Source organism: Gossypium raimondii, chromosome 4 (genome assembly GCF_025698545.1).
Source record: "Gossypium raimondii isolate GPD5lz chromosome 4, ASM2569854v1, whole genome shotgun sequence".
In the NCBI taxonomy this organism is placed as follows: domain Eukaryota; kingdom Viridiplantae; phylum Streptophyta; class Magnoliopsida; order Malvales; family Malvaceae; genus Gossypium; species Gossypium raimondii.
In genome coordinates, this window is record NC_068568.1 from 31651578 (window position 1) to 31677314 (window position 25737).

At 34.0% G+C, this 25737-nt stretch overlaps 1 protein-coding gene and 2 long non-coding RNA genes across 15 annotated transcripts; all 3 read right to left on the minus strand.

The window, feature by feature from the left end:
- Nucleotides 1–1150: 1150 nt before the first annotated feature.
- LOC128040560 (uncharacterized) lies at nucleotides 1151–4182 on the minus strand. The gene is made up of 2 exons (XR_008195251.1): nucleotides 1618–4182; nucleotides 1151–1327 (listed from the first exon to the last, which is right to left on the minus strand). It is a non-coding gene; the product is annotated as an uncharacterized LOC128040560 (long non-coding RNA).
- A 1827-nt stretch (nucleotides 4183–6009) lies between these two features.
- On the minus strand, nucleotides 6010–7334 carry LOC105780854 (uncharacterized). Of its 3 annotated transcripts, none has more exons than XR_008195250.1 (3): nucleotides 6897–7334; nucleotides 6534–6796; nucleotides 6010–6283 (listed from the first exon to the last, which is right to left on the minus strand). XR_008195250.1 is itself a non-coding variant. In XM_012605376.2 (3 exons), exons 1-3 carry the CDS (start codon nucleotides 7001–7003, stop codon nucleotides 6197–6199), a joined length of 261 nt encoding a protein of 86 aa, XP_012460830.1. In that variant the 5' UTR covers nucleotides 7004–7333; the 3' UTR covers nucleotides 6010–6196. The 3 variants fall into 3 exon arrangements, 2 of the variants coding, with proteins under 2 accessions (XP_012460830.1, XP_012460828.1); XM_012605376.2 differs by having other exon boundaries at nucleotides 6667–6733; nucleotides 6897–7333; XM_012605374.2 differs by having other exon boundaries at nucleotides 6667–6796; nucleotides 6897–7328.
- Nucleotides 7335–12210: 4876 nt separating this feature from the next.
- On the minus strand, nucleotides 12211–24688 carry LOC105780586 (uncharacterized). Of its 11 annotated transcripts, none has more exons than XR_008195253.1 (6): nucleotides 24431–24688; nucleotides 22663–22798; nucleotides 22306–22426; nucleotides 19190–21934; nucleotides 14388–18722; nucleotides 12211–12384 (listed from the first exon to the last, which is right to left on the minus strand). It is a non-coding gene; the product is annotated as an uncharacterized LOC105780586 (long non-coding RNA). The 11 variants fall into 11 exon arrangements; XR_008195255.1 differs by having other exon boundaries at nucleotides 17554–18722; nucleotides 24431–24683; XR_008195254.1 differs by having other exon boundaries at nucleotides 17550–18722; nucleotides 24431–24683.
- Nucleotides 24689–25737: the final 1049 nt, after the last annotated feature.

Consider the following 25737-nt stretch of genomic DNA (forward strand, 5'->3'; position numbering starts at 1 on the left):
GCTTGTTGAACTAGAGCACAAAGCAATGTTGGTAATTAAGCAAGTGAACATGGACTATGAAGCTGCTAGAAAGAAAAAGGCTATTGAATATCACTGAACTAGAGGAGATTAGGTGAAATGCCTATGAAATCGTTGCAATTTATAAGGAAAAGACCAAATGATGGGATGACAAAATTATTTTGCAACGAAAATTTATCGCGGGTCAACAAGTTTTATTATTTAATTCTAGAGTGAAACTGCACCCGAGTAAATTGCGCTCTCATTGGTCTAGACCTTTCAAAGTTGCCGAAGTATTCCCTCATGGTGCAGTCACAGTCAGATATTTGGATGATAGACACCAGTTCGAAGTGAATGGACAGCGATTGAAATATTAACTTGGGAATATTGAAAAAAAGTAGGCAGAGACCATTAAATTGGTCGAAAAATTTTAATTCTTATGAAATTTATTATTATGTAATTTTATTTTATTTTTGTTTCTATTCAAGTTTGCTTTACTTTTTTCTTTGTAGAATAATTAGGTACCATTATTGAAGCACTCAAGCTTTATTGTCAATGCAATTCGTACTATTGTACTGTCACTTATGACTCATCAAGAATGAGGGCATATTAGAAATTTCAAATCCCACCGTTTGATCAAAAGTCACCTAGCCGTCTGGTCTGTTTGAGTGGGCGCAATTCTCAATGGACATATTTAATCCCGTCAACTTTATTTCCCTTCACAAAATTCACACATTTCCATCTTCTTCTTTCACTTGCCTGTGTTCCAAGCCGTTTAAACCCAAAATTTCACCTAAATCAAGTCGTTTTATAACCTAACCATGCTTAAACATTCAGTCCATTTGTGCATACTTTAAAGGGACCTAAATATCATCCAAACACAGATCAAGATGCCATTTCAATATCCTTATTCAACTAACTAGTATGCCATTCAAAGGCACAAAAATATACCAAAACAAAAACTATCAAAACATATCAATATTGCACCATTTCACACATTATAACCTATTCCAACTAGTTACCAAAACATATCACTTATAATCATTTTCATACCATGCAAAACATACCATAAAGAGCCTTATAAATATGTACAATAAGGTAACCAAAATGACATGATTTGACAAGGTAACAAATGATACCAAACCAACATAACTTTCAAAAACTTATACATGCCAAAACAACATTAGCACATTCATCAAAATACCATTACAAACCATCCTATAGATGCCATTATAAACCATGGCTAAAATTCTCAAAAACTACTAAATTCACTACTAGATAGTGTGATAGATCTTCGACGAGCTTTAAACCAAATCGAGCTTCCGATAATCTATAAACATAAGAAAGAAACTACATTAGCAATGAGTGCTTAGTAAGCTCGTATAAACTTCAATACAACTTACCATTTCATTTGCATAATGTATATAGCATAAGTGTAATATCAAATAAAACCGTAAGCTTTGCATAAGGCTATACAACATCACTAAATTCACAAGTTAGTACTCTTGTACATGGTTCAAATGAATTCATCTATAAACAAGTAAATTTACACATGTAATCACATCATTTATTCATAAATCCTTTTCATAAGTTAATGATACATTCTATTTGAACACTTACCATTTTGTTTCCTTTTCAAACCCGTTGAACCATCTAGAATTACATCAGATACTCGGGAAATCTCACACAAACTGTGCCTTTACATATAATCGTAATCTTTCCTTTACATCATTGCTCACATGAGTTGTGAAATAGGCCTACTCACACGAGCTGTTGGTCAGAATGTAAGCTACATGATGCTGCCCAAATGAGTTGTGGAGAATCCACAACAAATGCAAGACCTCAACCATCAGTAGGACATTCAAGACAACACCCAAAACATGAAATCCCTAATGACATGTCATTTGTATCCAAAGAATTCCTAAGGTTCAATCGAGACTCAATATTCGTCAATTCGTCATAACATTGATACATTTATATATTGATCCATTTAAATTAAAAATAACATAGTAAACATTCAATCTAAATAACTTTAACACGATAACCATTCATACGAACTTACCTCGATAGTTAGGGCGTAGTAGCTTAATCAAACTAGTCGGAAGCTTTAGGTTTTCCTCAATTTAAGTCTGAACGTGGTTCATCTTGATATAAATGGAAAATTTAAATCAATTAAATACTTCTAGTATTCAATTTAATCCTCATTTCATAATTATGCAAAATTACCAATTTTCCCCTAACATTTTAACTTTTCACAATTTAGTCCTTAAGCTTATAACTAAAAATCTAACCATTTTAATCTAAATCCATGTTAATAAAATATACAAGGGACCTTGAAAAACTCATATTTATCATGATTCCATAATAAAACCCTAGAATATATACATTTAACAAATTAATCCCTATTTCCAAAAGTCATCAAAAATCACTTAACAAAACTTATTTATTTTTCAAAAAAGATTCATAATCTATCATTTAACATAAAAAAAACACCTTAAAAGCATCCATGGAATAACCCTCAACCTCTAACAATTTTACAAATTAACCCCCGGGCTAGCTAGATTAAGCTAAAACAGACTCAAAAACATGAAAATCATAAAAAACAGGATGAAAAACACATACCATGCACTATAATGAACCTAGTCGTACCAAGCACTCATCCATGGAGTTTCTTCTTCTTTAAAATCAGTTAGGGTGAAGAATAAAAGATGATACACATTTTTCTTTTCTTTTCTTTAAGCGTAATTATCTATTTACCATATTAACCTTTAATATTTACCATAATTTCACTTAAACTGTGTCCATAAACATCCATTATCTCATTAATTGGTGTAATTACCATTAAACTCTCTTAGTTTAATATTTCATAGCTATTTGACCCTTTTAACTAATAGAACTTAACTTTTACACTTTTTATGATTTCGTCCTTTTCACTTAATTAGCTATGTAAACTTCAAATTTTCTTAATGAAATTTTAATAAAACCTTAATTCAATAATAAAAACTTAATTTAATCTTGATGAAATTAAGATAATAACAAATAATAATTTACTCGTTGAAATTGTGCTTTTGAAACCACTATTTTCAACATCATGGAAAATAGGTTGTTACATTAATGGGATTGATGTGGGTGTGGAGGGTTCTAGAAGGGGTCTCTTTTTAGGATGGAAGTAAAGTTTAACTATTAGCCTTAAGAGCTTTTCTAGTTCGCACATTGATGTGAAGGTCAAAGAAGAAAGAGAAGAAAACGAATGAATATTCACAGGATTTTATAGATTTCCAGTAAAGCATCTAAGGAGGGTTTCATGGAACAATCTACGACACCTGTATGAGGATTGTCAGCTGCCTTGGCTTGTCATGCAAGATTTCAATGAAATAATGTACTCTTTTAAGAAAAAAAGTGGAAGGTTGAGAGAAGAAAGACAAAGAGAAACATTTAGGGAAGCACTAGAAGATTGTGAGTTAAGCGACATCGATTTTTCAAGGCAATGATTTACATGGGAGAGATGACGACTAGCTAAAAAAATTATACGTGAAAAGGTAGGACAGAGGAGTGGTAAATCCGAAATGGTGGAGTTGTTTTCCTAATTATTCTGTATGCCACTTGACAAATAGTTTTTCAGGCCATTGCTTGTTGCTTATGAATACTTTAGGGGCATCGAGGTGGTTTTGAAGGAAGAAATTTTCCCTTCCGTTTCAATCCAGAATGATTTTTGAAGAAGGTTCCGAGGAACAGGTGAATAGAATATGGGGATCAAGTAATGAAGATCTCCTAGGGAAACTTGCAAGTTTGGGTAATAGTTTAAAAGAATGGGTCAGGATCAATAAAGGTATTCAGAACAGAGCAAGGAAAGTTTTAAGCCAAACACTTGAAGAACTTAATAATGAAGACCCTAAAGAAGAACGACTAGCGAAAATTACAGAGGTTAAACTAGCATTAAATATGGAGACAGACAAAGAAGAAATCTTTTGGGAACAACAAGCAAGGGCAAACTGGCTTAAAATGAGTGATAGTAACACAACTTTCTTTCACAACTATGCATCCTACCGTAAGAAAAGAATTATGGTAAAAGGGCTTAAAGATGGGAGTGGCAGATGGATCGAGAGAGATGAAGAATTGCTAACTCTAGCAGCAAATTATTTTAACGATCCTTTTTCCTTAAAACATATGAAGGATTGTGAAAAGTTATGGACAGAAATCCAACCTAGTATTCCTAAACACATTAACGAGGATCTTTCAACAAGCTTTAAAGAAGAAGATTTGTGGGAAGCATTAAAATCAATGGCTCCACTAAAAGCCTTAAGTACTAGTGGATTTCCAACAATGTTTTTTTGGCATATTTTAGGAAAAGAGGTGTCTAGATTCTGTTTAGAAAATTTGAACAACTAGAAACAATTAGGCGCAATTAACGATACCAACATTGTCCTAATTCCAAAAGTTTGTAATACAAAAAATATGGGGCAATTTAGGCCAATTAGCCTTTGCAATGTAGTTTATAAAATAATCTCAAAAGTTATAGTCAATAGATTTAGGAAGGCTCTTGGCTACTGTATTAATGATGCACAAGGCACTTTTGTCCCAAGTAGACAGATTACAGATAACATATTAGTGGCATATGAATTATTACCTTCTTTTAAGAAGAAAAAGATATGGATTGGGTAATTTTTCTCTAAAACTAGACATGAGCAAAGCATACAATAGGGTTAGATTAGATTTTTGTTGAAAATATGGTGAGGAAGCTTGGGTTTTGTGACAAGTGGGTATCATTGATCATGCGGTGCATCAAAAGCGTATCATGCATACCCGTGCTTAATGGAGGGAAAAGGGTTGGTTTCATTCCCATTAGAGGAATAAGGTAAAGAGATCCCTTAAACCCATATTTCTTCATCCTCTATGCTGACGGTTTTTCAAGACATCTTTATATTGCAAAAATGGAAAGGAAAATAGAAGGGGCAAAAGTAGGTAGAGAGGGTTTGTTAATAACCCACCTTTTTTTGTGGATGACAGTATCTTATTTGGAAAAGCAACAGTGGAAGGAGCTTTAGCCATTCGATCAATTATTAATTCCTGTGAAAAAATATCGGGATAGATGGTGAATTTCAAAAAGTCATTAATTTACTTTCGCAACAATGTCAATGATGCAGTTAAATTGCAAATATCAAGGGAGTTGGGGGTTCGTTTGGCCAACAATCCTAAGAAATACCTTAGATTACCGACAATGGTGGAGAGGTGAAAGAGAAATGATTTTGTGGAAATAAAGGAAATTTTTTTGACAAAACTGAAAAACTGGAGCATTCGTAATTTGTCCATTGGGGGAAAAGAGTTTTTTTTTATTAAACCAATCTTACAAGCCATTCCAATCTACGCTATGCAATGTTTCAGATTACCAAGTTCTTTATGCCAGGAATTAGAGAACATTATTTATAAATTCTTGTGGCAAAATTTGAAAATGGATAAGGGTATTAACTTGTGTAGGTGGGTGTCATTATGTATCCCAAAGGCACAAGGGGGGATGGGATTTAAAGATTTATCAAATTTTAATAATGCCTTGTTAACAATGGAAGAATAAAAGCTAATCACCAATTCCGCAAGCTTACTCGCGCAAGTAATGAAATCAAAATACTACCCACGAAGTGACTTTTTGAATGTCGAACTATGGGCTTACCCTTTCTTTACCTAGAGAAGCATATGGAACGCTTGGACTATTCTAGAATCAAGAATGGGTTGGAGAATTGGATATGGTAAATCAATTAACATATGAAACGATGCATGACTTCCTGGGGAAGGAAAATTACAGTTTCAGAATATTGATTATAGGTACACTTTAGTTGCAGACCTTATAAATCATGGATTTGTTACCTAAAACGAGGAAACCTTGAAAGGGCTTTTCCTCGAAGAACAAGCTAAGGAGATTGGATCTATTCCTTTAAGGAACGCTCTGTAACCATATATAAGGGTTTCGGGAGGTGGCAGGTCAGAAGAATACATGGTAAAAAGTGATTACAAAAGGTGTGTCTTAAAAGATTTAAATATGATGGGAAATGAAATTATAACAGACTAGGATCTAATTAGAAGTTATTTTACAAAAAATTGGAGTCTAAAAGTTCCCAGCAAGGTTCGAATTAATCTATGGATAAATACAAATAATTTCTTACCTACTTTAAGTAATTTAAAAGGCCATAAACTGAAATATGATGCTTTATGCCCACTTTGTGGAGAAGAAGATGAGTTTGTAAGCCACATCTTCCAAGACTACATCCTCGTAAAACAAGTCCAACAAATGACACTGACATTGGCACCCGTTCATGAAAATCAAGAGTGGAAACAATGGTTAATGGAGGATTTCAATCTCAATAATGCATATAAATGTTCATGCTTAATAGCATCGGTATGGGAAATATGCATAAAAAGAATATGTATTTCCATGAAGGCATTCGACAGAGAATATGCGAGATTGTGACTTTTATTAAAGCATACTTAACGGATATTGACAAGCTAAAGGAAGCACTGAAATGTCAACATAACACAATGATTACCTAGTGGGAGCCACCATCAAAAACTCAAGTTAAAGTTAATTTTGATATTGGGTTTCTTCAACAAAGCAACAAGGTAGTTTTGGGAATTATCATCAGAAACCATGCAGGGCTTGTAATAGGTTCGTGTTCTTACCCGATCCACAACATTAGAGATTTGACAACCGTTAAAGTGTATGCATGCCTCCAAAGAGCCATTTTTGCTGAAGAAATGGGATATTAGCGATGTTAGCATCGATAGGGACTCAAGGAACATCATTAAAAAACTGCAAAGCCATGGAAATGACAGATCAATCTTCGAAGGAGTTATAAACGAAATAATAGCAATGTGAAGAATTTTCCAAAATTTTGAGTTCCAATTCATACCGCAAGAAGCCAACGGAGCGGCACATGCGATGGCTGTATGCGGCAGAGGCCGCAAGCGATTTTCCAACTTTTTGGGTAGAAGAAACTCCATTGGAGGTTGAACCCATCGTAGCTAGAGACCAAAGGAGAAATGATTAATGAAAATGTATTGATGTTTGATGGACTAAGTTTGAAGAAGGAGACGGGTTAACAAAGCTTCAAAGAACTCAGAAGATGATGGGCCGGGGTAACGAAGTGAAGACAAGAATAGAGGATTTACTTTAACAGGTCCATTGTTGAAAATAGTTCCATTGACGCAACAAAAGAAGGGAAGAATGAGGGAAGGTTAAGTCTTTGGGGTTTTCTTATTATTAGTTTTTTTTAGGAAAGTTTGTGTTTTCTTCACCCACGAGAGATTAGGGGACTGGTTTTATCTTTGGAAATGAAATACCGAGGCTTTGCCCACAGTTTTGTGATGTTTTGTATTCCAATCAGTAGGTTAGGTGGTTTTTGTTCTTTTTAGGATTATGTGTTTTTATCTACTCTCCCTCTTATCAATAAAGTGGCCGAATTAAATTCAAATAATAAAACATTTCATAGCTTTCATTAATAAGAAGATCACACTACTTTTTTTTATTTATGTCTGGTGATAACTTTAGCCTATGTTAATGTATGTTTTAAGTATCACTCATCTGTTTTTCGACTTCAACTATTTTCCAATTGTATCCTCACACAAAAACTACATATTGCAAGTATAATTGACGAAGGGTTGGGTGGTTCACTCGACTAAGTCGACCCAATCTATCTAGAGCTGGCAAACAGGCTCGAGTCTGAAAGCTCACCGGTGTCGATTTGAGCTTAAAAAATTCAAGCATGCAAAAGACTAAGCCCATAACAGATTCGAGCCTAAAATCGACCAAGATCGAGCCCATGATAAATCTGACCAAAAGGCAGAAAAAGCCCAACTTTATAAATGAACAACCATTATAGACATTTATAATTAATATAATTTTATAATATTACTTAAAATAAAAATAAATGATAATTCTTTATTTTCTGAAAATGTATCCATAAGCATTGCATATTTATATTATAATTTTATTAATGGAAAAGAAATTAATAATAATTTTTATGTTAAATTATAAAATGTAATAAAATTTTAGAAACATCAAATTAATATAAAATAATTTTAATACTATAATTATATATGCATAATAAATATATGAAATTAATCATTATTACAATTAAATGTTAATGATAATATAATAATATATTATATAACTATTATTGAAATCGATTACCTAACTTAATCTTAAATCAATATACTAAATTAGTATATTACTAATGTATAAAAATAGTAATATATTATAATGTATTAGTATTACTAATACATAAAATAATATTATAATATATAACTATTACTAAAATATTAATACATATATAACTATCATTATAATATGGTTTATAATAAAAGATATAGTATTACATGATATATAATGTTTAAACATCGATTTATACATATAAACTATTAATATATTATATGATATGATAAAATATTATCTAAAATAGTAGGAGGGCTAACATTCAAATGTACGACAAGTATAGGAATTTAGAGCATATTTCAACTTTTATAATAATATATAATAAGTAACATATAATGCACTAACATTATATATAACTATTACTATAATATAAAATACAATAAATATATAGTATTACATGATATTATAATATTAAATCATTCTTGCATATATATAAACTATTAATATATGATATGATATAGTATTATATAATACAGTAAGAGGGCTAACTTTCGAATGTACGAAAAGTATAGGGACTGTATTATCCCTAAATCAAGTCTAGTAGTTCCGGGTATATTTTTCGGGTTCTGAGTGTGAAACTAGGAATTTATAGGGTTTCTAGTAATTTTTAATTTAATTTAGGAGGTTAGTTTCATCTAAAATCGATTAAAATAATCCAAAAATTGTAAATAAAATTTTTTCAAAATGTAATTTTAAAGATTTTAAATAATTATTAGTGAAAATAATCAATTTGGGTTGAAAAAGAATTTTAAAATAATTTTTATTGGGGGTAATTTGAGTAAATTTTAAATATTAATTAAATAGGATTTAGTTGTAAAACAAGAGAAAATTTAGAGTATTTATGTGAAAAATAAACCTTAAAATTCAGAATTTTGGAGGGAAAGGTTAAATGGTAAAGTAAGGGAAATGTTGGAGTGGCCATTAGGCAAATTTCTCAATTTTTAAATTTCTGGTGGGTGGTTTTAGTTTTAAAACTAATATATCTGGCTCACTTTTCATACATTTTACATCATATTAGAGAGCTCTAAAATTTGTTTTCTTTGCATGATTTTAAATATCTATCATCAGAGAATAGATTCAACCAATTTCCTTCTCAAAATACTCTCTCAATTCACCTGAAATTATTCTCAAAAGTAACCAAAAATATTATGAAGTTTCTCAAGTTTCTTGAATCAAGATTTTCAATCAACGAATTATAGCGAATCAATGGTAATCTTCAATCCTAAACATGTTTTTATGATGATTAGAAACATTTTACATGATTTGAAAGTCAATTAAAGGATTTTTATCAATGTTAGCTCTTTCTAAGAATACATGGTTCTATAATGGTGGATCTTGAATTTTGAGAGGAAATCAACAAATTAATGGATGTTCCAACTTAAAATGGATCTATTAAAAGGTTTCTGATCTTATTTATCAAGATTAAACATGATTTTTGAGGTAATTTAAAAAATTCTGAATTTCATCATCTTCATGAACCGATTTTCCAGAATTTTGAGAAATTGATTTAAAAATGAAATTGATGCTTGGTATAAGTGTATTTGGTCTAGTGTTGATGATTGAAAGTGTTTAGGAGGGTTGGATAGATCGATTTTGTGAGGAATCGAGGTTTTGAATTGGTGTTACAAATCAAGTAAGGTATCTTTGTGAGAGGATTTCGATTAGTATAGTTAATTAAAATTTGTGTTTATTATAGAATTGGAAAAGTGGTAATGTATACTTTATCTTTGTTGAAGCTCCGAATCTTGAAAAGGACCAAGTTAACCGAAATTGAAGCTTTGATTTGCTTTGATGATCACTTGTTTGTGGTAGAATAAATTGTGTAATTAGTGTTTCTAAAGGCCATTTTAGTAAATTGACCCTCATTTATGTTTAGTTAGTAGCTTAATTGATGATTTAAATTGATTAATTATGGTTGAATGGCTAATTTTTGCAAGATTGATATTATATGTATAAGAGTTGAATTTTTATTGAATAATGGCAAGTAAGCATCTATGTGGTTTTGTGCAATTTAATTAGGCTAATTATATTGATGATTAGAGCATGGTTACTGGAGTTTTTGATCATGATATATTGGTGTTACAATTGGTAATTGAACATTGGAAAATGGCAAATGAAATGTTTGATTTAATTGGATGTTAAATGGCTATGTTACATGTTACACATAAACATTTTTGTCACATTAAATTGAGCACAATAATGACTGGTTTATATGCTATGTTGATTGAATATATTGGCAAAATGCATGGTGGATCCATTGTATATAGTTTTCATGCCATAGGATTTGTGAGTACTCAGCTTTATTTGTGACATTGTGAGTATATGGCTCTATGTGGATTGATTTGTTTGGAGTTGATAAGGGAGTGTTGAGCATGAGTCTACACTCATTGGGTTATTTGAGGCGCTATAAGAGAGCGTGTGTTTTGGCTCACTCAACTCGATGGACTGTATTTGATATTTATGGGAGTTCGGAGATCCGTTTATCCGATGTATGATTACCCAATTAGGACATGAGAAGTGTATGCCAATGTATTTATGTGTGATTATTATATCATTTGATATTTGTAAACCATGAATAATTGATTCATGATATTGATAAAGCATATGGAAATTAAATTGACATGTTTCATTATTATGGTTGATAATTGGTGATTGATTGGATGTGATTTAAGTATGATTTTGATGTTGATTTACTAGTCATTTTTATTAACATTTACTGAGTTTTTTCAAGCTCACACCCTCACAATTTGTGTAGATAATCGTCGGGCTTGAGGAGCTGAGGAGCTGAGCTAGAGAGTTCCAAGAGGTTTAGGCTTGGTAGAGACCTTATTACACATTTTAGAGACTGTAATTGTGTATTGTGGAAGCCTCGGGAATTAGTTTAATTTTTGTTGTAATTGGACATTTTATTTTGGATGGTTTTACAATAATTTTGCGGCATGTTTTAGTTTAAATATTGAATGATTTACAAAGTATTGTTGCTTGATAACACGGTGATTGATAACACAGTGTGCGAGACATGAAATTTGTACTAACGATTGTTTAAATGAAACTTTCATGGAGTGATTTACTAGCGACTAAGGTACGCCACTAGTTTGATTTATTCGGTGTTTTTTATGCATGAAATTTATAGCCAATTGTATAGAATTGAGGCTTGATTTGTCAATAAACTCAATTGAAGTTGTATGTATATGTATGGTAATTAATTATTGTTAAATCGAGTTGAATTGGCCATTAAAATATGCAAAATCGAGTTTTAAATTAAGTTTTTTGCTAAAATAGGTGCAGTGGTTTTCATACGGGCATGTGCCAGTCCACACGAGCATGTGAGAGGTTGCACACTGGCGTGTGGGAAAGTGACACAAGCGTATGGAGACTGGAGGTATCACACGCGGGCGTGTGAGATTTCCACATGGGCGTATGCAATCGATCTAAAAGTTTTTCACGACGCGAACACGGTCAATGACACAGCCGTGTGGGTTTTGGGGTTTGAATTTTTATCTCTTTAAATTGGTATTCTAATTTTTTTAAAATTACAATTTAGTCCCTAAGAATAAAACTTGAATTAGACATAGTAAACGAACTCAAATTAAGTTGAAATTTTTAAGCTTGCAGAATTTGACTAAAAGAAGGTCGGTAAATACTTAGAACTAAAATTGAGTTAATTTTACCATAGGTGGTAAAATGAAAAAAATGCCCATAGGTTAAATTACCTAGAAAAAGTTTAAAATTGGCTCCTTATTTGATTCTACATTAATAAATAACTAAGAATTAGATAAGATTGAGGTGTTATAAAGTCGGGGTGTGTCTTGGGTGGTCGTTAGTTGGAGAGTCACTTAGGTGGCTAATGTAATGCTTCGAATTCAGGCCGGTCTGTCCCGGTCGGGTTTGGGGTATCACAGGCACTTAGAGCATATTTTAACTTGTAACATTCTATACCCGACCTAGACGACAAGACCAAGTCTAGAGAGCCACATCAATTATCTTTTCCAAACATAACTTTTGAAACTTAGTTCAAAGTCTTTCTAACCAAAATAAAATTAACAAGCATAACACTTAATTCGAGAGTTATCATTTTAGGAAGTCGAATGTTTTGAAAATATCAAAAACAAACTAATAATTATAATTGCTGATAATTAGGATGACCGAGCTTTCGAACCACCAACCTGATCAAGTCTGTGGACTACCTGCAATTTAAGCAACAGACAAAACGAGTTAGTATAGCACTAAAGGAAAGATTATATAAGTCCGAACAATTTACGAGTAACAAGTAAGTTTCCTCATACAGGTTTAGAATCAGATTCAGAGGACAATCCATTAACTTAACATATCAAAACAAATCAAACAGGTAACCATTTTCCTTTTCTTTAGATACATAACATATCAGAATAGATATAGTGTCATGCAAAGCAGATTAGAACATATACAGTGTCATGCAGAACAGATTGGAACAGATACAATGTCGTACCCCCATCCACTACACACCATCTCTTACCAACCCAACACACAAAACAAGATATTTAATACCCATCCAGCCCTACACACCACATAGTGTTGATATTACACATTTCAATTATCGTAACCAGCTGCCAGATCAGATTATAGATATTAGTGGTTTAAACACTAGCTCAGAACAAAATACTTCCACCATTAATCAATTCCCACCCAATGCAGATGCAGATTTCAAATGACAGTTAATATAGAGGCCTATACGACCATTCAGATATAGTTCATACTCATACAGAATAAATCAATATGATTAACGATTTTCAATCGCAATACACATACAGATTTTCAGTACTCAGTCTCAGATCACAGAATAATAGTTTAATTCAGTTCATATGGACTTTATAAAAGGTATGTGTTCGTTTCAAACGACACTTATGGCCGGAAAGAAAAGTCCAAATATTGGTCCACACAGTTGTGTGGTTACACACGGCCTGGATAGCAGGCTCGTATGGTCCCACACGGCCAGGCACACACCTGTGTGTTTGCCTATGTGCCTTACACGGCCTGATACATACCCATGTCACTTGCCCGTGTGGCCCTAATGCACAAACAGTGAGTTACACGGTCTGGACACAGGCCCATGTCCTTGGCCTGTGTGAACCTTGCACGAAATATTCCCATACACGGTTTGGACACACGCTCATGTCATTAGCCCATGTGCCTCTAATTTGTGAACAGTGAGTTACATGGATTGCCGCATGACCTACCAGACGACTGTGTGGCATCGATAGCCATTTTTTTGGCGTCTAAAATTAATAGAAAGTTGGGTTTTCAGTACGCACTTGGTATCGATTTGATGTAGGAACAATGGAGAATAACCCCGAAACCTAAAACGACCATTCAATAACCATTTTAACAATTATTCCAACTGCACGCAAACTATAATGCACAAAACTAACTTTCATGTCGAAACCTTCCATATAATCCTCCATAGAATTCCTACACTCACATTGCTTGTAGAAGCGAAAACAACGAAACTAGCGCGTTAGAGAAACAGTTCTCATAAAATCCTTACCTAAACACGAAGCCAACGTATACTTACTAAAGTGTTCGAGTAATTTAAGAAGAAATATTTTTTTGACAAAACAAGAAGAACAACAAGAATTCACAGAAGCAAAATGGAATTTTTGACAGAACTTACTCAGTAACCTTCCAAATTATACAGCGAACAACGTATGACCCTCAACTAGTCTCGCTAGCCACTTCACAAGTATAATCAAAAGGAAAGGAAAAAGAAATAAGATAAAATAAAAAAAACGAAAGAAAAAAAAAGAGAACCGAAAGGAAAGTGGAAGAGGGACGTCCACAAAACTATTAATTTAAAAAGGGAACTAAAACTTCACTAAAAGAATAAAAATATTTCCTATTGTGCATACAGAGACACGAACATGGAACCGAAAGATACGCAGAAGTTTAACCATCAAACCAGTAGGCTCGGTCTTGATACGTAATCGCACAGAATCAAACTTAAGTCGATAGTTCAAGGATAGATGTTAATTTAGGATAAAATGACATAACTTTCGAATGACACAACTCAAACCCCTGACCTCGAACACGTAAAGTGAGCATAGAACCACATAGATAAAGACTTCACTACGATAAAATTCAACAGACAATATTAAAATTTTTGGGGCGTTACAACTCTCACCCGTTTTAAGAAATTTCGGCCTAAAAAATTTACCTGATTCAAACAGATAGAGATATTGCTGACGAACAAAATCCTCGGGTTCCCAAGTGGCTTCCTTAGTTCTATGATTCCACCACAAAACTTTAACTACAGGGATAGTTTTTTTCTCAAGACCTTGACGTCTTGATCCAGAATCTGAACAGACTCTTCCTCAAACATCAGATCTACTCGCACCTCAATTTCCTCGATAGGGACAATGTGCGATAGATTAGACCGATACCACCTCAAGATCGAGACGTGGAGCACATCATGAATTTGATCCAACATTAAAAGTAATTTTAACTGATAAGCAACATGTTGAACATGTTTTAAAATATGGTAAGGTCCAATGAACCTTGGGCTCAAGTTGCCTTTATGTTCGAACCAAAGAACCTCTTTCCATGAGGATACTTTTAGAAATACCTGATCATCTATAGAAAACTCGATATCGTTTCTCTTTAAATCTGCATACAATTTCTGTCAGTCAGAAGTAGTTTTCAGATGGTTTCGAATCAATTTAATTGTATTCTCAGTCTTAGAAACTAGCTCGGGACCCATAACTCAACGTTCACCTAAATTAGTCCAACACAATGGTATACGACACTTACAACAATATAGAGCTTCGTTAGGTGCCATCTAAATACTAGATTGAAAAATGTTGTTGTAAGCAAACTCAACTAGTGGTAGATAATCTTCCCAACTACCTCAAAAATTGATTAGACAACCCTGAAGCATATCCTCTAGAATCTAAATAACAAGCTCAGACTGTCCATCAATCTGAGGGTGATACGCGGTACTGAAATCTAATCGAGTGCTAATGCTTCGTGAAGTTTCTTCCAGAACCGATAACTAAAATGCAGATCCTTATTTGAGATAATTAAGACTGAAACTCCATGCAGTCTTACAATTTCAGACACATATAGTTTAGGCAGCTTTCGAAGTGAATAATTCGTCCTAACAGGTAGGAAATGAGCAAACTTAGTCAATTGGTCAACGATGACCCATACAGAATCTTTCTTAGTGGGTGTCAAAGGCAACCCACAAACGAAGTTCGTCGTTTGTCACTACCACTTCCAACGGGAATTTTAACTAGCTGGAGTAGACCACAATGGGGCACAAAGGTAGTCACCTCTCATTTCAAACCAGACCACCAATAAATGCTTAGAGATCTCGATACATCTTATTCCCACTAGGATGCATAGAATAAGGGATACTATGCTTCTCCTACAGAATCTGATGCAAATGTTGAACTAAAGACTTATTACGTAGTCGTTTAGCTCGAATTTGATCAACCCAATTTGGTTTAACCTAAAACTTAGCTAACAGGCTCCCATCCTCGAATAAACTTAGACAAGCGAACATCGTTCTCAGATCGGCCATTGCTCTATGACTAAGAGCATCGACCACCACATTGGCTTTGCCGAGATGATACTTTATCGTGAAGTCATAATCCTTAAGTAGCTCAACCTATCTCTGTTGCCTAATGTGAAATTCTTTCTGAGTTAACAAATATTTAAGGCTCTTATGATCAGTGTAGATGATACAATGCTCACTGTACAGGTATTGTCTTCAGATTTTTAGAGCAAAAACGACTACATCCAGCTGCAAATCATGCGTAGGATAGTTACCTTTGTGAAACTTCAACTGTCGATATGCATAAGCTACCACTTTACCATCCTACATCAAGACACATCTAGGCCAATGCGTGACACATCACTGTAAACCATAAACTCCCTACCCGATATGGGCTGAACCAAAATAGGAGCTCATGTCAGAATAGACTTGAGCTTTTCGAAGCTCGACTGCTGTTTATTAAACCACACAAATAGGGTGTTCTTACACAATAACTTATTCAGAGGAGACGTAATCAAAGAAAACCCCTCGACAAATCTCCGATAATATCCTGCCAAGCCAAGAAAGCTCCAAAGTTCAGACGCATTCTTCGGCTGTTTCCACTCGGCCACAGCCTCAATTTTATTAGGATCGACCCAAATCCCTTCAGCAGTCATAGCATGCCTCAAAAAAGAAACTTTCTGCAACTAAAAGATACACTTACTAAACTTAACATATAGTTGTTTTTCACAGAGTGTTTGTAGAACAATACAAAGGTGTTCGTCATGCTCAGACTTAGTCTTGGAATAAATCAGAATGTCATCAATAAAACTACAACAAACTAGTCCAAATATGGCTAAAACTCCTGATTTATTAAATCCATAAATGGGACTATAGCGTTCGTTAAACCGAATGGCATAACCTGGAACTCGTAATGCCCATAACGAGTCCTGAAAGCAATCTTGTACACATCAGTATGCTTAACCTTGAGCTGATGGTACCCAGATCAAATATCAATTTTGGAGAATATCGATTCCCCACAGAACTAATTGAATAAATCATCGATCCTTGGTAATGGATACTTATTCTATACTGTCAACTTGTTCTGCTGACGGTAACCTATACATATTCTCATCGAACCGTCTTTCTTCATGACAAACAAAATCGATGCTCCCCACAGAGACACACTTGGTCTAGTGAACCCTCGATTAAGAAGTTCTTGAAGCCGAGCCTTTAGCTCAAAAAACTCCTGAGGTGCCATGTGATATGGTGCAATGAACACTAGAGCAGTACCCGGTAACAATTCAATGCGAAACTCAACCTCCCTGTTCAGAGGTACCTCAGGTAATTCCGCAGGAAAAACATCTAGAAAGCCCCTCACCATACGAATTTTCTTTACAAATAGCTTTGTAGGAATAGAGTCAGAGATAAATACTAGGTAAGCCTCACAACCTTTCCAAACTAGTTTTTCAACTACTAAGGAAGAGATTACGTTGGAGAGATAATCTCAACGCTCACCAATCATACTAATCTCACTACTCTCGCTAGTCCTTAGAGTAACTCTTTTAGAGGCACAATCTAGACTGACCCGATGTTCCACGAGCCAATCTATCCCCAGAATCAGGTCAAACTCACCGAAAGGCAACTCCATTAAATCAACCAAAAATACCACACCCTAAATTTCTAATGGAACCCATCTATATGCTTTATCAACTTGGACTGACTGACCCAGATGACTAATCACAGCAAATTCCCTAGCAGTATTCTCAACAAATATACCCATATTTGTAGAAACAGTAGTAGCAATCAGAGCAAAATATGAAACAAACTGAATAAAAAATGTACCCACTATAACATCGCCATCGTCGTTGTCCTCACAGCGTCTCGTTGCATAGACTAGTGCAGGCTATCGTGCCTCAGTTTGACCCACACCTCTACCCGCTGCTTTCTGACCCCTACTAGAACCATTACCACCCCTACCCATTCTACGACCCTTAGGTGGTTGTTGAACTACTCTCGGAGGCTGATCGAGACCCAAAGCTGGAGTCTGTGCTGTAATGAGCACCTGATCTGATCGGCGAGGGCAATTTCGAACACGATGCTCCACCGACTCACAACGGAGACAGGCTCCTGATTTCCTCCAGCACTCACCCAGATGGCACCCCCCACAGCCACTACAGAGCTAAATCTCAGTCACTGCAGCTGGTGCATCGGTCCTCGGAGGCCCATCAAACCTTAATCATTTCTTAAAGTGCTGTCTAGAATTAGAGGGACCCGAATACTTCTTAATCTTACTCTGACATCTCTTTCGGTCTTACCTCTCACGCTAAGTGTGCTTAACTTCTTCAGCTATCTTAGCCTTGTCAACTAAGGCTGCAAATACTCGCTCCCGCTAAGGAGCTAGCTCGAGCATACCTGTTCGGCTTCATACTCAGCTACAGGTCTCTTGCCCTAAACAAAATTCATAAACTAGTGATGGTGAGCCTCCACGTAACTCGCCCTCACGTATTTACTCTGGAAGGTATTCTTAAAGTAGTCCTATTAATCTGTTCGGGCTGAGCACCCTGCTCAACTGTCAATCACCACTGGTAGGCTTTATCTCATAGTAAAGACACTCCACCCATTAATTTCTGAGTAGGAGTGCAATCAATATTAGTCATGATATGTTTAGTGGCCTCGAACCAATACTTGACATGGTAGGGGCGACTCCAATGACACCTTTAAATAACTCAGTACCATTTGACTGGAGTCGCTCAGTAACCGACCCTCGGCATTGAGATCTAGACTAGACCCCAGTGACCCTCTCTAACGCTTGAATCATAACTTAGGACAATGTGTCATCCCCAACTATCGGGTTTCGAGACCCAATCTTAGTAGTAAGAATACCAACAGTTTCGCTGGTCTCTAAATTTGGCATACTACCCATAGAGGATGACTTTGCTCGAGCTCCTCTTCGACACCCACGACGTCTCTGAGTACCACATCCACGACTACCGCGCGACCTCATTTTCACTTAATCTACAATATTAGAATAGCACAAATCAGTTCATAGTCTTTATCACAGTTCTCATGCCAGTTTATATTAGAATATTTAACCAGAAAACAGTTCAATCACTACAGTGTCTCAACTAATCATTATAACTGAAGAGCAATACTTATAAGGTCGACGCCAGAGACTTGATCTTTTATAAAATTGGTTTTCAAAATTATTCGGATAGCTTATATTCATTGAAACACCCTTTTACACAAAATAAGAGTCAATAACACAGCCCGAGTGTTGAATAACCTGGCTCTGATACCACAAAATGTAACATTCTATACCTGACTTAGACAACAAGACCAAGTCTGGATAGCCATATCAATTATCTTTTCTAAACATAACATTCGATACTCAGTTCAAAGTCTTTCTTACAATAATAAATTTAAGAAACATAATAATTAATCTAAAAGTTATCGTTTTATGAAGTCGCATGTTTTGAAAATACCTAAAACAAACTAATAATTATAAAAGCTAATAATTAGGATGGTCGAGCTTCTGAACCACTAACTCGATGAAGTTTGTAGACTACCTGCAGTTTAAGCAACAAACAAAATGAGTTTGTCTAGCACTAAAGGAAAGATTATATAAGTTCAAACAATTTACGAGTAACCAATAAGTTTCCTTATTCAGGGCCGGAATCAAAATTAGAGAACAGATCAGAACAGATCAAACAGGTAACCAAATACCTCTTTTTTAGATACATAATAGATCAGAATAGGTACAGTGCCATGCCGAGCAGATCAAAACAGATACAGTGTCCTACCCCCATCTGTTACACACCATCTCCTACCAACCCAACACACCAAACAAGGTATTTAATACCCATCCAGCCCTACACACCACATAGTGTCGGTATGACACATTTCAATTATCACAGACCAGCTGCCAGATCAGATTACAGATATTAGTGGTTTAACCACTTGCTCATAACAAAATACTTTCACCTTTACTCAATTCCCACTCAATGCTGATGTAGATTTCAAATGACAATTAATACAGAGGCCTATATGACCATTCAAATACAGTTCATATTGTACAAAATAAATTAATATCATTAACGATTTTCACACACAATACACATTCAAATTTTCAACCCTCAATCTCAGACCACAAAATAACAGTTTAATTCAGTTCATACGAACCTCATACAAGGCCTGCATTCATTTCAAATGACACTTGTGGCTCGAGGGAAAAATCCAAATATTGGTCCACACACCTATGTGGTTTCACACAGCCTGACACATGCTCGTGTGCCTCACACGGCCTGAAACACGCCCGTGTCATTTGCCTATGTAGCTTTAACACACAGACAGTGACTTACATGGCCTTGACACACGCCCATGTCCTTGGCTCGTGTGAACCTTGCACAAAACATTCTCATACACGGTCTGGACATACGCTATTGTCCTTAGCCCGTGTGTCTCTAATTCATGAACAGTGACTCACATGACTCCAAGCCGCGTGGTTTACACGGCCTACCACATGGACTGGTGCACGGTCATGTGGCGTTGACAACCATGTTTTCCAATATTTAAAATTAAGAGAAATTTGAGTTTTTGGTACACACCTGGTGTCGATTTCATGTAGGAACAATGCTGAATAACCCCAAAACCTAAAACGACCACCCAATAACAAATTTAACAATTATCATCTATGCACACAAGTAATAATGCACAAAACTAACTTTCATGTCTAAATCTTCAATACAATCCTCCCTTAAATACCTACGCTCACCTTGCTCGTAGAGTGAAAACAGTGGAATTAGTATGTTAGTGAAATGGTTCTCGTAAAATCCTCGCCTAAACACGAAACCAATGTATGCTTACTAAAGCTTTTGAGTAATTTAAGACAATTTCGACAAAACAAGAAAAACAGTAAGAATTCACGAAAGCAAAAAGGAATTTTCGGCAGAACTTACACGGTAACCTCCCAAATTACACAGCGAACAACGTACGACCCTCAATTAGTCTCGATAGCCACTTCACGGGTATAAACAAAAGGAAAGGAAAAACAAATAAGATAAAATGAAAAAAAAAACAACAACAAAAAAGAAGAAAAGAAAGGAAAGTGGAAGAGGGACGCCCACAAAATTGTTAATTTAAATAAGGAACTAAAATTACACTAAAAGTATAAAAATATTTACTATTACACGTATAGGGACTTGAACACATAACCAGAAGATACACAGAAGTTTAACCATCAAATAAACAGGCTCACTCTTGATCACTACACCAAAACAGGTTTTTAGCGACGTTTTTTTAAAAGTACTTGTGGTGCTTTTGAATGCGCCAAAAAAAATGCTGCTGTTGTAAACTTCGCAAACATTTGTGGCGTTTATATAAATAAACGCCGCTATAGATCATCACCTTTAGCGGCGCTTTTCCCACAAACGCCGCTATAGATCAGGACCTTTAGTGGTGCCTTTTCCAGAAACGCCACTATAGATCAGGACCTTTAGCGGCGCTTTTCCACAAATGCCGGTATAGCTCAAGATCTTTAGTGGCGCTTTTTTCACAAACGTCGCTATAGATCAAGACATTTAGCGACGCTTTTCCCACAAACGCTACTATAGATCAAGACCTTTAGCGGCGCTTTTCCGTACAAACGCCGCTATAGAACAGACCTTTAGCAGCGCTTTTCACACAAACGCTGCTAAAAACATATCTTTAAAAAATAATTTTTTTCAATATTATTTATTTCTATGATAAATATTATATTATGTTTTAAGGATAAATAAAAAATATTATTTAAATTAAATTTTGTACGAAAATTTTAACTTTAAAACTAAATATAAAAATTAATGAATTTAAATTTAGAATTTAAAATAATAAATTAATAATACAATTAAAATCCAAAATTTAGAACTCTTAAGTAAAAATAAAAATTTAGAATCAAAACCAAAATAAATAATACATATGCAAGGTAATAAAACATACAATGCATTTTCTTAATCAAGTAAATCTTGGTAATAAAATATATAATATATTTATTTAATCAAGGAAATCTTGTAATGAACTCAAAGCAATGAGCGTGAAACTGAAAGCAGTAGAATTGTAATGAACTCAAAGCAATGAGCGTCAGAATTGAGAAGAAAACAAGAATCACGATACGCAAACGAGATCCAGAACTTCTATTCCTTTGGACGCCCACACTGGATAGTCTCCTCTTCAACGCCATTGGCTATCAGAGCCTAATAACAACAAAAGCAGCAGCAAAATCACTCATCAAAAGGTGGAAAAAGGATAATTACAAGTTAACAATGAGGAGATCGCGTGAAACTGAAAGCTGCAGATTCGTATTGAAGCTAGTTGGAATGGAAATCCATGGGAAAGCAAGCATAGATTAAAACTTCATAGACCTTTCTCTAAAAACTTCATAGTAAACTGATTCAGTCTACTTTTTACTTTACTTGTACAACAATTATATGATATGCCAAAATAAAAAATATGGGTCTGCGTCACAGAATCCATAAAAAACTTCATAGAACTTTCTCTAAAAATTTACTTGCCAATGTTCACAACCTTTTTTTAGGAATTTGGAGCATGCAGAACCATATAATACCTGTAAAGCATCAGTAACTTGGCATCCTTGTAGCCCATCTTCTTGCAGAGACCATCTATTCTCAGCATTTTTCTTCTTTGAAAAACCCGTAAAATATGGGTTTTGGTGTTAAATAATGCGACTGCCATCAACATCAAGGTCGAAATCATAGCTTATTCTTCCATGTTAAGAAAAGTATACTAAAAATTGAGGGTTAGAAAATAAAATAATGCCTGTTTTGAAACATACACCATTGATGTAAGTATAGGGTTAGAACTGTATGAACATTAAGCAAAATAGCCAATTTAAATTCACTTAACAACATTAAGAAAAATAAGTCTGGTTGAAAGAAATGGAGCCAAGAGAGAAGAGAAAAACCTGTTCAGCAATGCTAGCTGCCTCAGCATAAGCATCTTGGATGTTCTTAGCAAGCCTATGAAGAAATATATTAGATATGCCTCCAGCAGCAACCATGAATGGACCAGTAGCTAGTGTTATGAGAACAATCTCCCAACTGTTGATAAAATCAATAATATGATCAAATTAAAACCCCTTACATGTGATCAAATTATAAATCAATATAAAGGAAAATTATGCTTTGGCCCCCTCAAAAAATGGTAAAAAAAGTATACTTAATCCTTTCAAAAATTATAAAATCATAAACTAATACATTATAAAATATATATTTGACATCTCAGAAAACTACAATTCAATTTTGGCCCCTAAAATAAATTCTGGATTCGCCCCTACATGGACAAATGCCATTGCAAAAATAATATCTAACACAAATCACTTCAAAAGATATTGTGACTGGCTGGCCTCTAGTGAATTCCAAATCTAAATTTTCAAATTTATGTTTCCAAACATAGCATAAATGTACACAATCACAGCATAAGAATTTATAGCCAGAACCACATAATATTTTTCATTCTCAAAATAACTAATTACTTTGAAAGTAACCAGCAAGATAAGATGTTTACAGTGACAACATCAGATGATACAATAGCAACATGTTTCTTCATTTTTCACTCTTTAATACAACTTGGTCATGCATTTGCATAAGAATGCAAAATCTTTATAATTTTCAAACACCTGAAAGCAAGTGATGAAAATTTATTCACATACACTGCTGCATCACAGCTTCACAAGCTAGTCTAAGTTCATAGGAACATCAATGCTTGCTGTAAACAAATAAAAAACAAGTAAAAACCCAAAAATAAGGAACATTTCTTCAAAAATCTATAAATAAACGAGTAGATAGCTGGGTTTAGACTAATTGCCTCCAGTTTAAGCAAAATTTCACCTTTATTTGGAGTTGGGATCGAAAATTCAACATGCAGTAAAAAGAACAAAAATTCACAGCGTTATAAAATTAAGTCCCTGCAAATTATTTTTTCAAGTTTATATCAAGCACGTCCATATAAAAAATTTAAACACTTCACTGTAAAGTATCAACCTCTCCGTCTCAGCAAATCCTTAATTTACTTTAATTCCAGAAAATTCCACTATCCTAGTGCTTTGCGGCACTTATTCAAATTATCTATATGCTTTCAATCACAAATTTAACTAATAAAAATTTTGAATCCGAAGAACAAACATAGATCAATATAAACACTAGATTAACAACCTTAATTGAAATCTCCACTTAAAAGACGAATTAATATCTCAACCAAAAAAAATTATATGAAGAAAAATAGTACAAAAAAAGAAAAAGAAAAGCAAAATAAATCATCGTAATGAAGTAGATTTTTTCCTTCAAAGCAGCAGCGCCTCCGCCATAGTTGTTATATTGTAAAGCAGGCATAAGATTTTCAGCCATTTGTCTCACTAAAAGAGATCAAATCGAAGCTTTATTTTGAAGGAAAAATGAAGTTCAAAGGTGGGATTTGTATTATGTAGTTGAACCCAAGGACCTATGACGATTCAAAGGATTTATTAAAGGAAAAAAACAAGTAAAAGAGAAATGAGCTAAAAGGAAAATTATATTTATTTATACCGATTTAAATTTATAAACTACACTATTTTGATTTGCATACAGATAAGCATCTATAGTGCAGTTCAAATTCAACTAAATTGAACAAAGTTTTAAGAAATTTCAGACCCTAAAAAGCAAAAGTAAGAAGGGGAAAAAAAGATAGATGAGTACTTGAAATGATTCTTCTTTGTTTTTTTAGTTGAAGAAATCGGCATTGGCGAGCTGGTTGTCGGAAGCGATGACACCTTCGTCGAAGATCTCCGGTGTGTCAACATTGTCGACTTCCATGGCTGAACCTTGGTCGTCTGGGTCTGTCACGAATTCCATCGGCATCGGCCTCACCTTTCCCCCTTTTTCTTTAGGCTTTTAGGGATTTCTTTCCCCCATCATTTTTGTTGAAATATCACGCTGAAGTTATATAGTGTCAAAACAATTGATTATGGATTTTGTGGCGTTTTTAGCATAAATGCCACTAAAAAATTAAATTCATATAGTAAAACGGTACCGTTTTAAAAAATTTTAACATATATTTGCGGCATTTTTTGTCAAAACGCCGCTATTACCTACCTTTTGCGGCGTTTTTTCTAATAAACGCCGCTAATGATGAACTTTTTTTACAATTTTATATTTAATTATTATATAATTCATATTAATTTTAAATAAATATTTTTTGAAAATTTAATTAATATTTAAAAGAATTAGATAAATTTTAAAATTTTATATAATTTTTACGTAAGAAAATAAAAACAAAAACAAAAATTTTAAAATATGAAAAAAAGCTTTAAAAAACTATAATGATGATTATAATATATTAAAATTCATATTATCTCTTTTACAATTATATAATAAATTATCTAATACATAAATTAAAAAACCTAATCAGTCATATACCCAAAACACTTTAAAATTATTTTAAATAATAGTATTTTAATTTTAAATATTAAATTAAAAATAAATTATATTTTAATTAATATATAAGAACATATTTAAAATATAAATTAAGAAAACCAATTAATCTAAACCCAAAACCCTAACTCGACCTTTGAATCCCTAAACCCTATATCCCTAACTCTTAATTGATAATGTCTAACCCCTAAACCTTAAATCACAACCCTTAAACCATAATCCCTAATCCCTAATCCCTAAATCCATACTCCTCTAAACCTTAAAATAACAACTCTTAAACCGGCCTTAAATCTTAAATTAATCATATGCCCTAAACAAAAAACCATAAAAAAATTTATTATTATCTCTTTCACAATTATATAAGAACATATTTAATATATAAATTCAAAAAACTAATTAATCTAAACCCAAAACCCTAACCCGACCCTTAAATTCCTAAAAACTAAATCCCTAACTATTAATCCCTAACATCTAACACCTAAACCCCTAAACCTTAAATCCCAGCCCTTAGACCATACTGATCCCTAAATTAACCTTAAAATAGTAACTCCTAAACCGGCCTTAAATTTTAA

Excerpts from the sequence above, each read along its gene's own strand:
- LOC105780854 (XM_012605374.2), bottom strand. The coding sequence starts at position 7,003 with ATGGGTTCAACCTCCAATGGAGTTTCTTCTACCCAAAAAGTTGGAAAA. Across the intron at positions 6,797-6,896 it reads CGCTCCGTTGGCTTCTTGCG|TTTTTTAATGATGTTCCTTG; the intron begins GTATGAATTGGA and ends ATGGCTTTGCAG. Across the intron at positions 6,284-6,666 it reads TCTCTAATGTTGTGGATCGG|TGTCATTTGTTGGACTTGTT; the intron begins GTAAGAACACGA and ends TGCCAATGTCAG.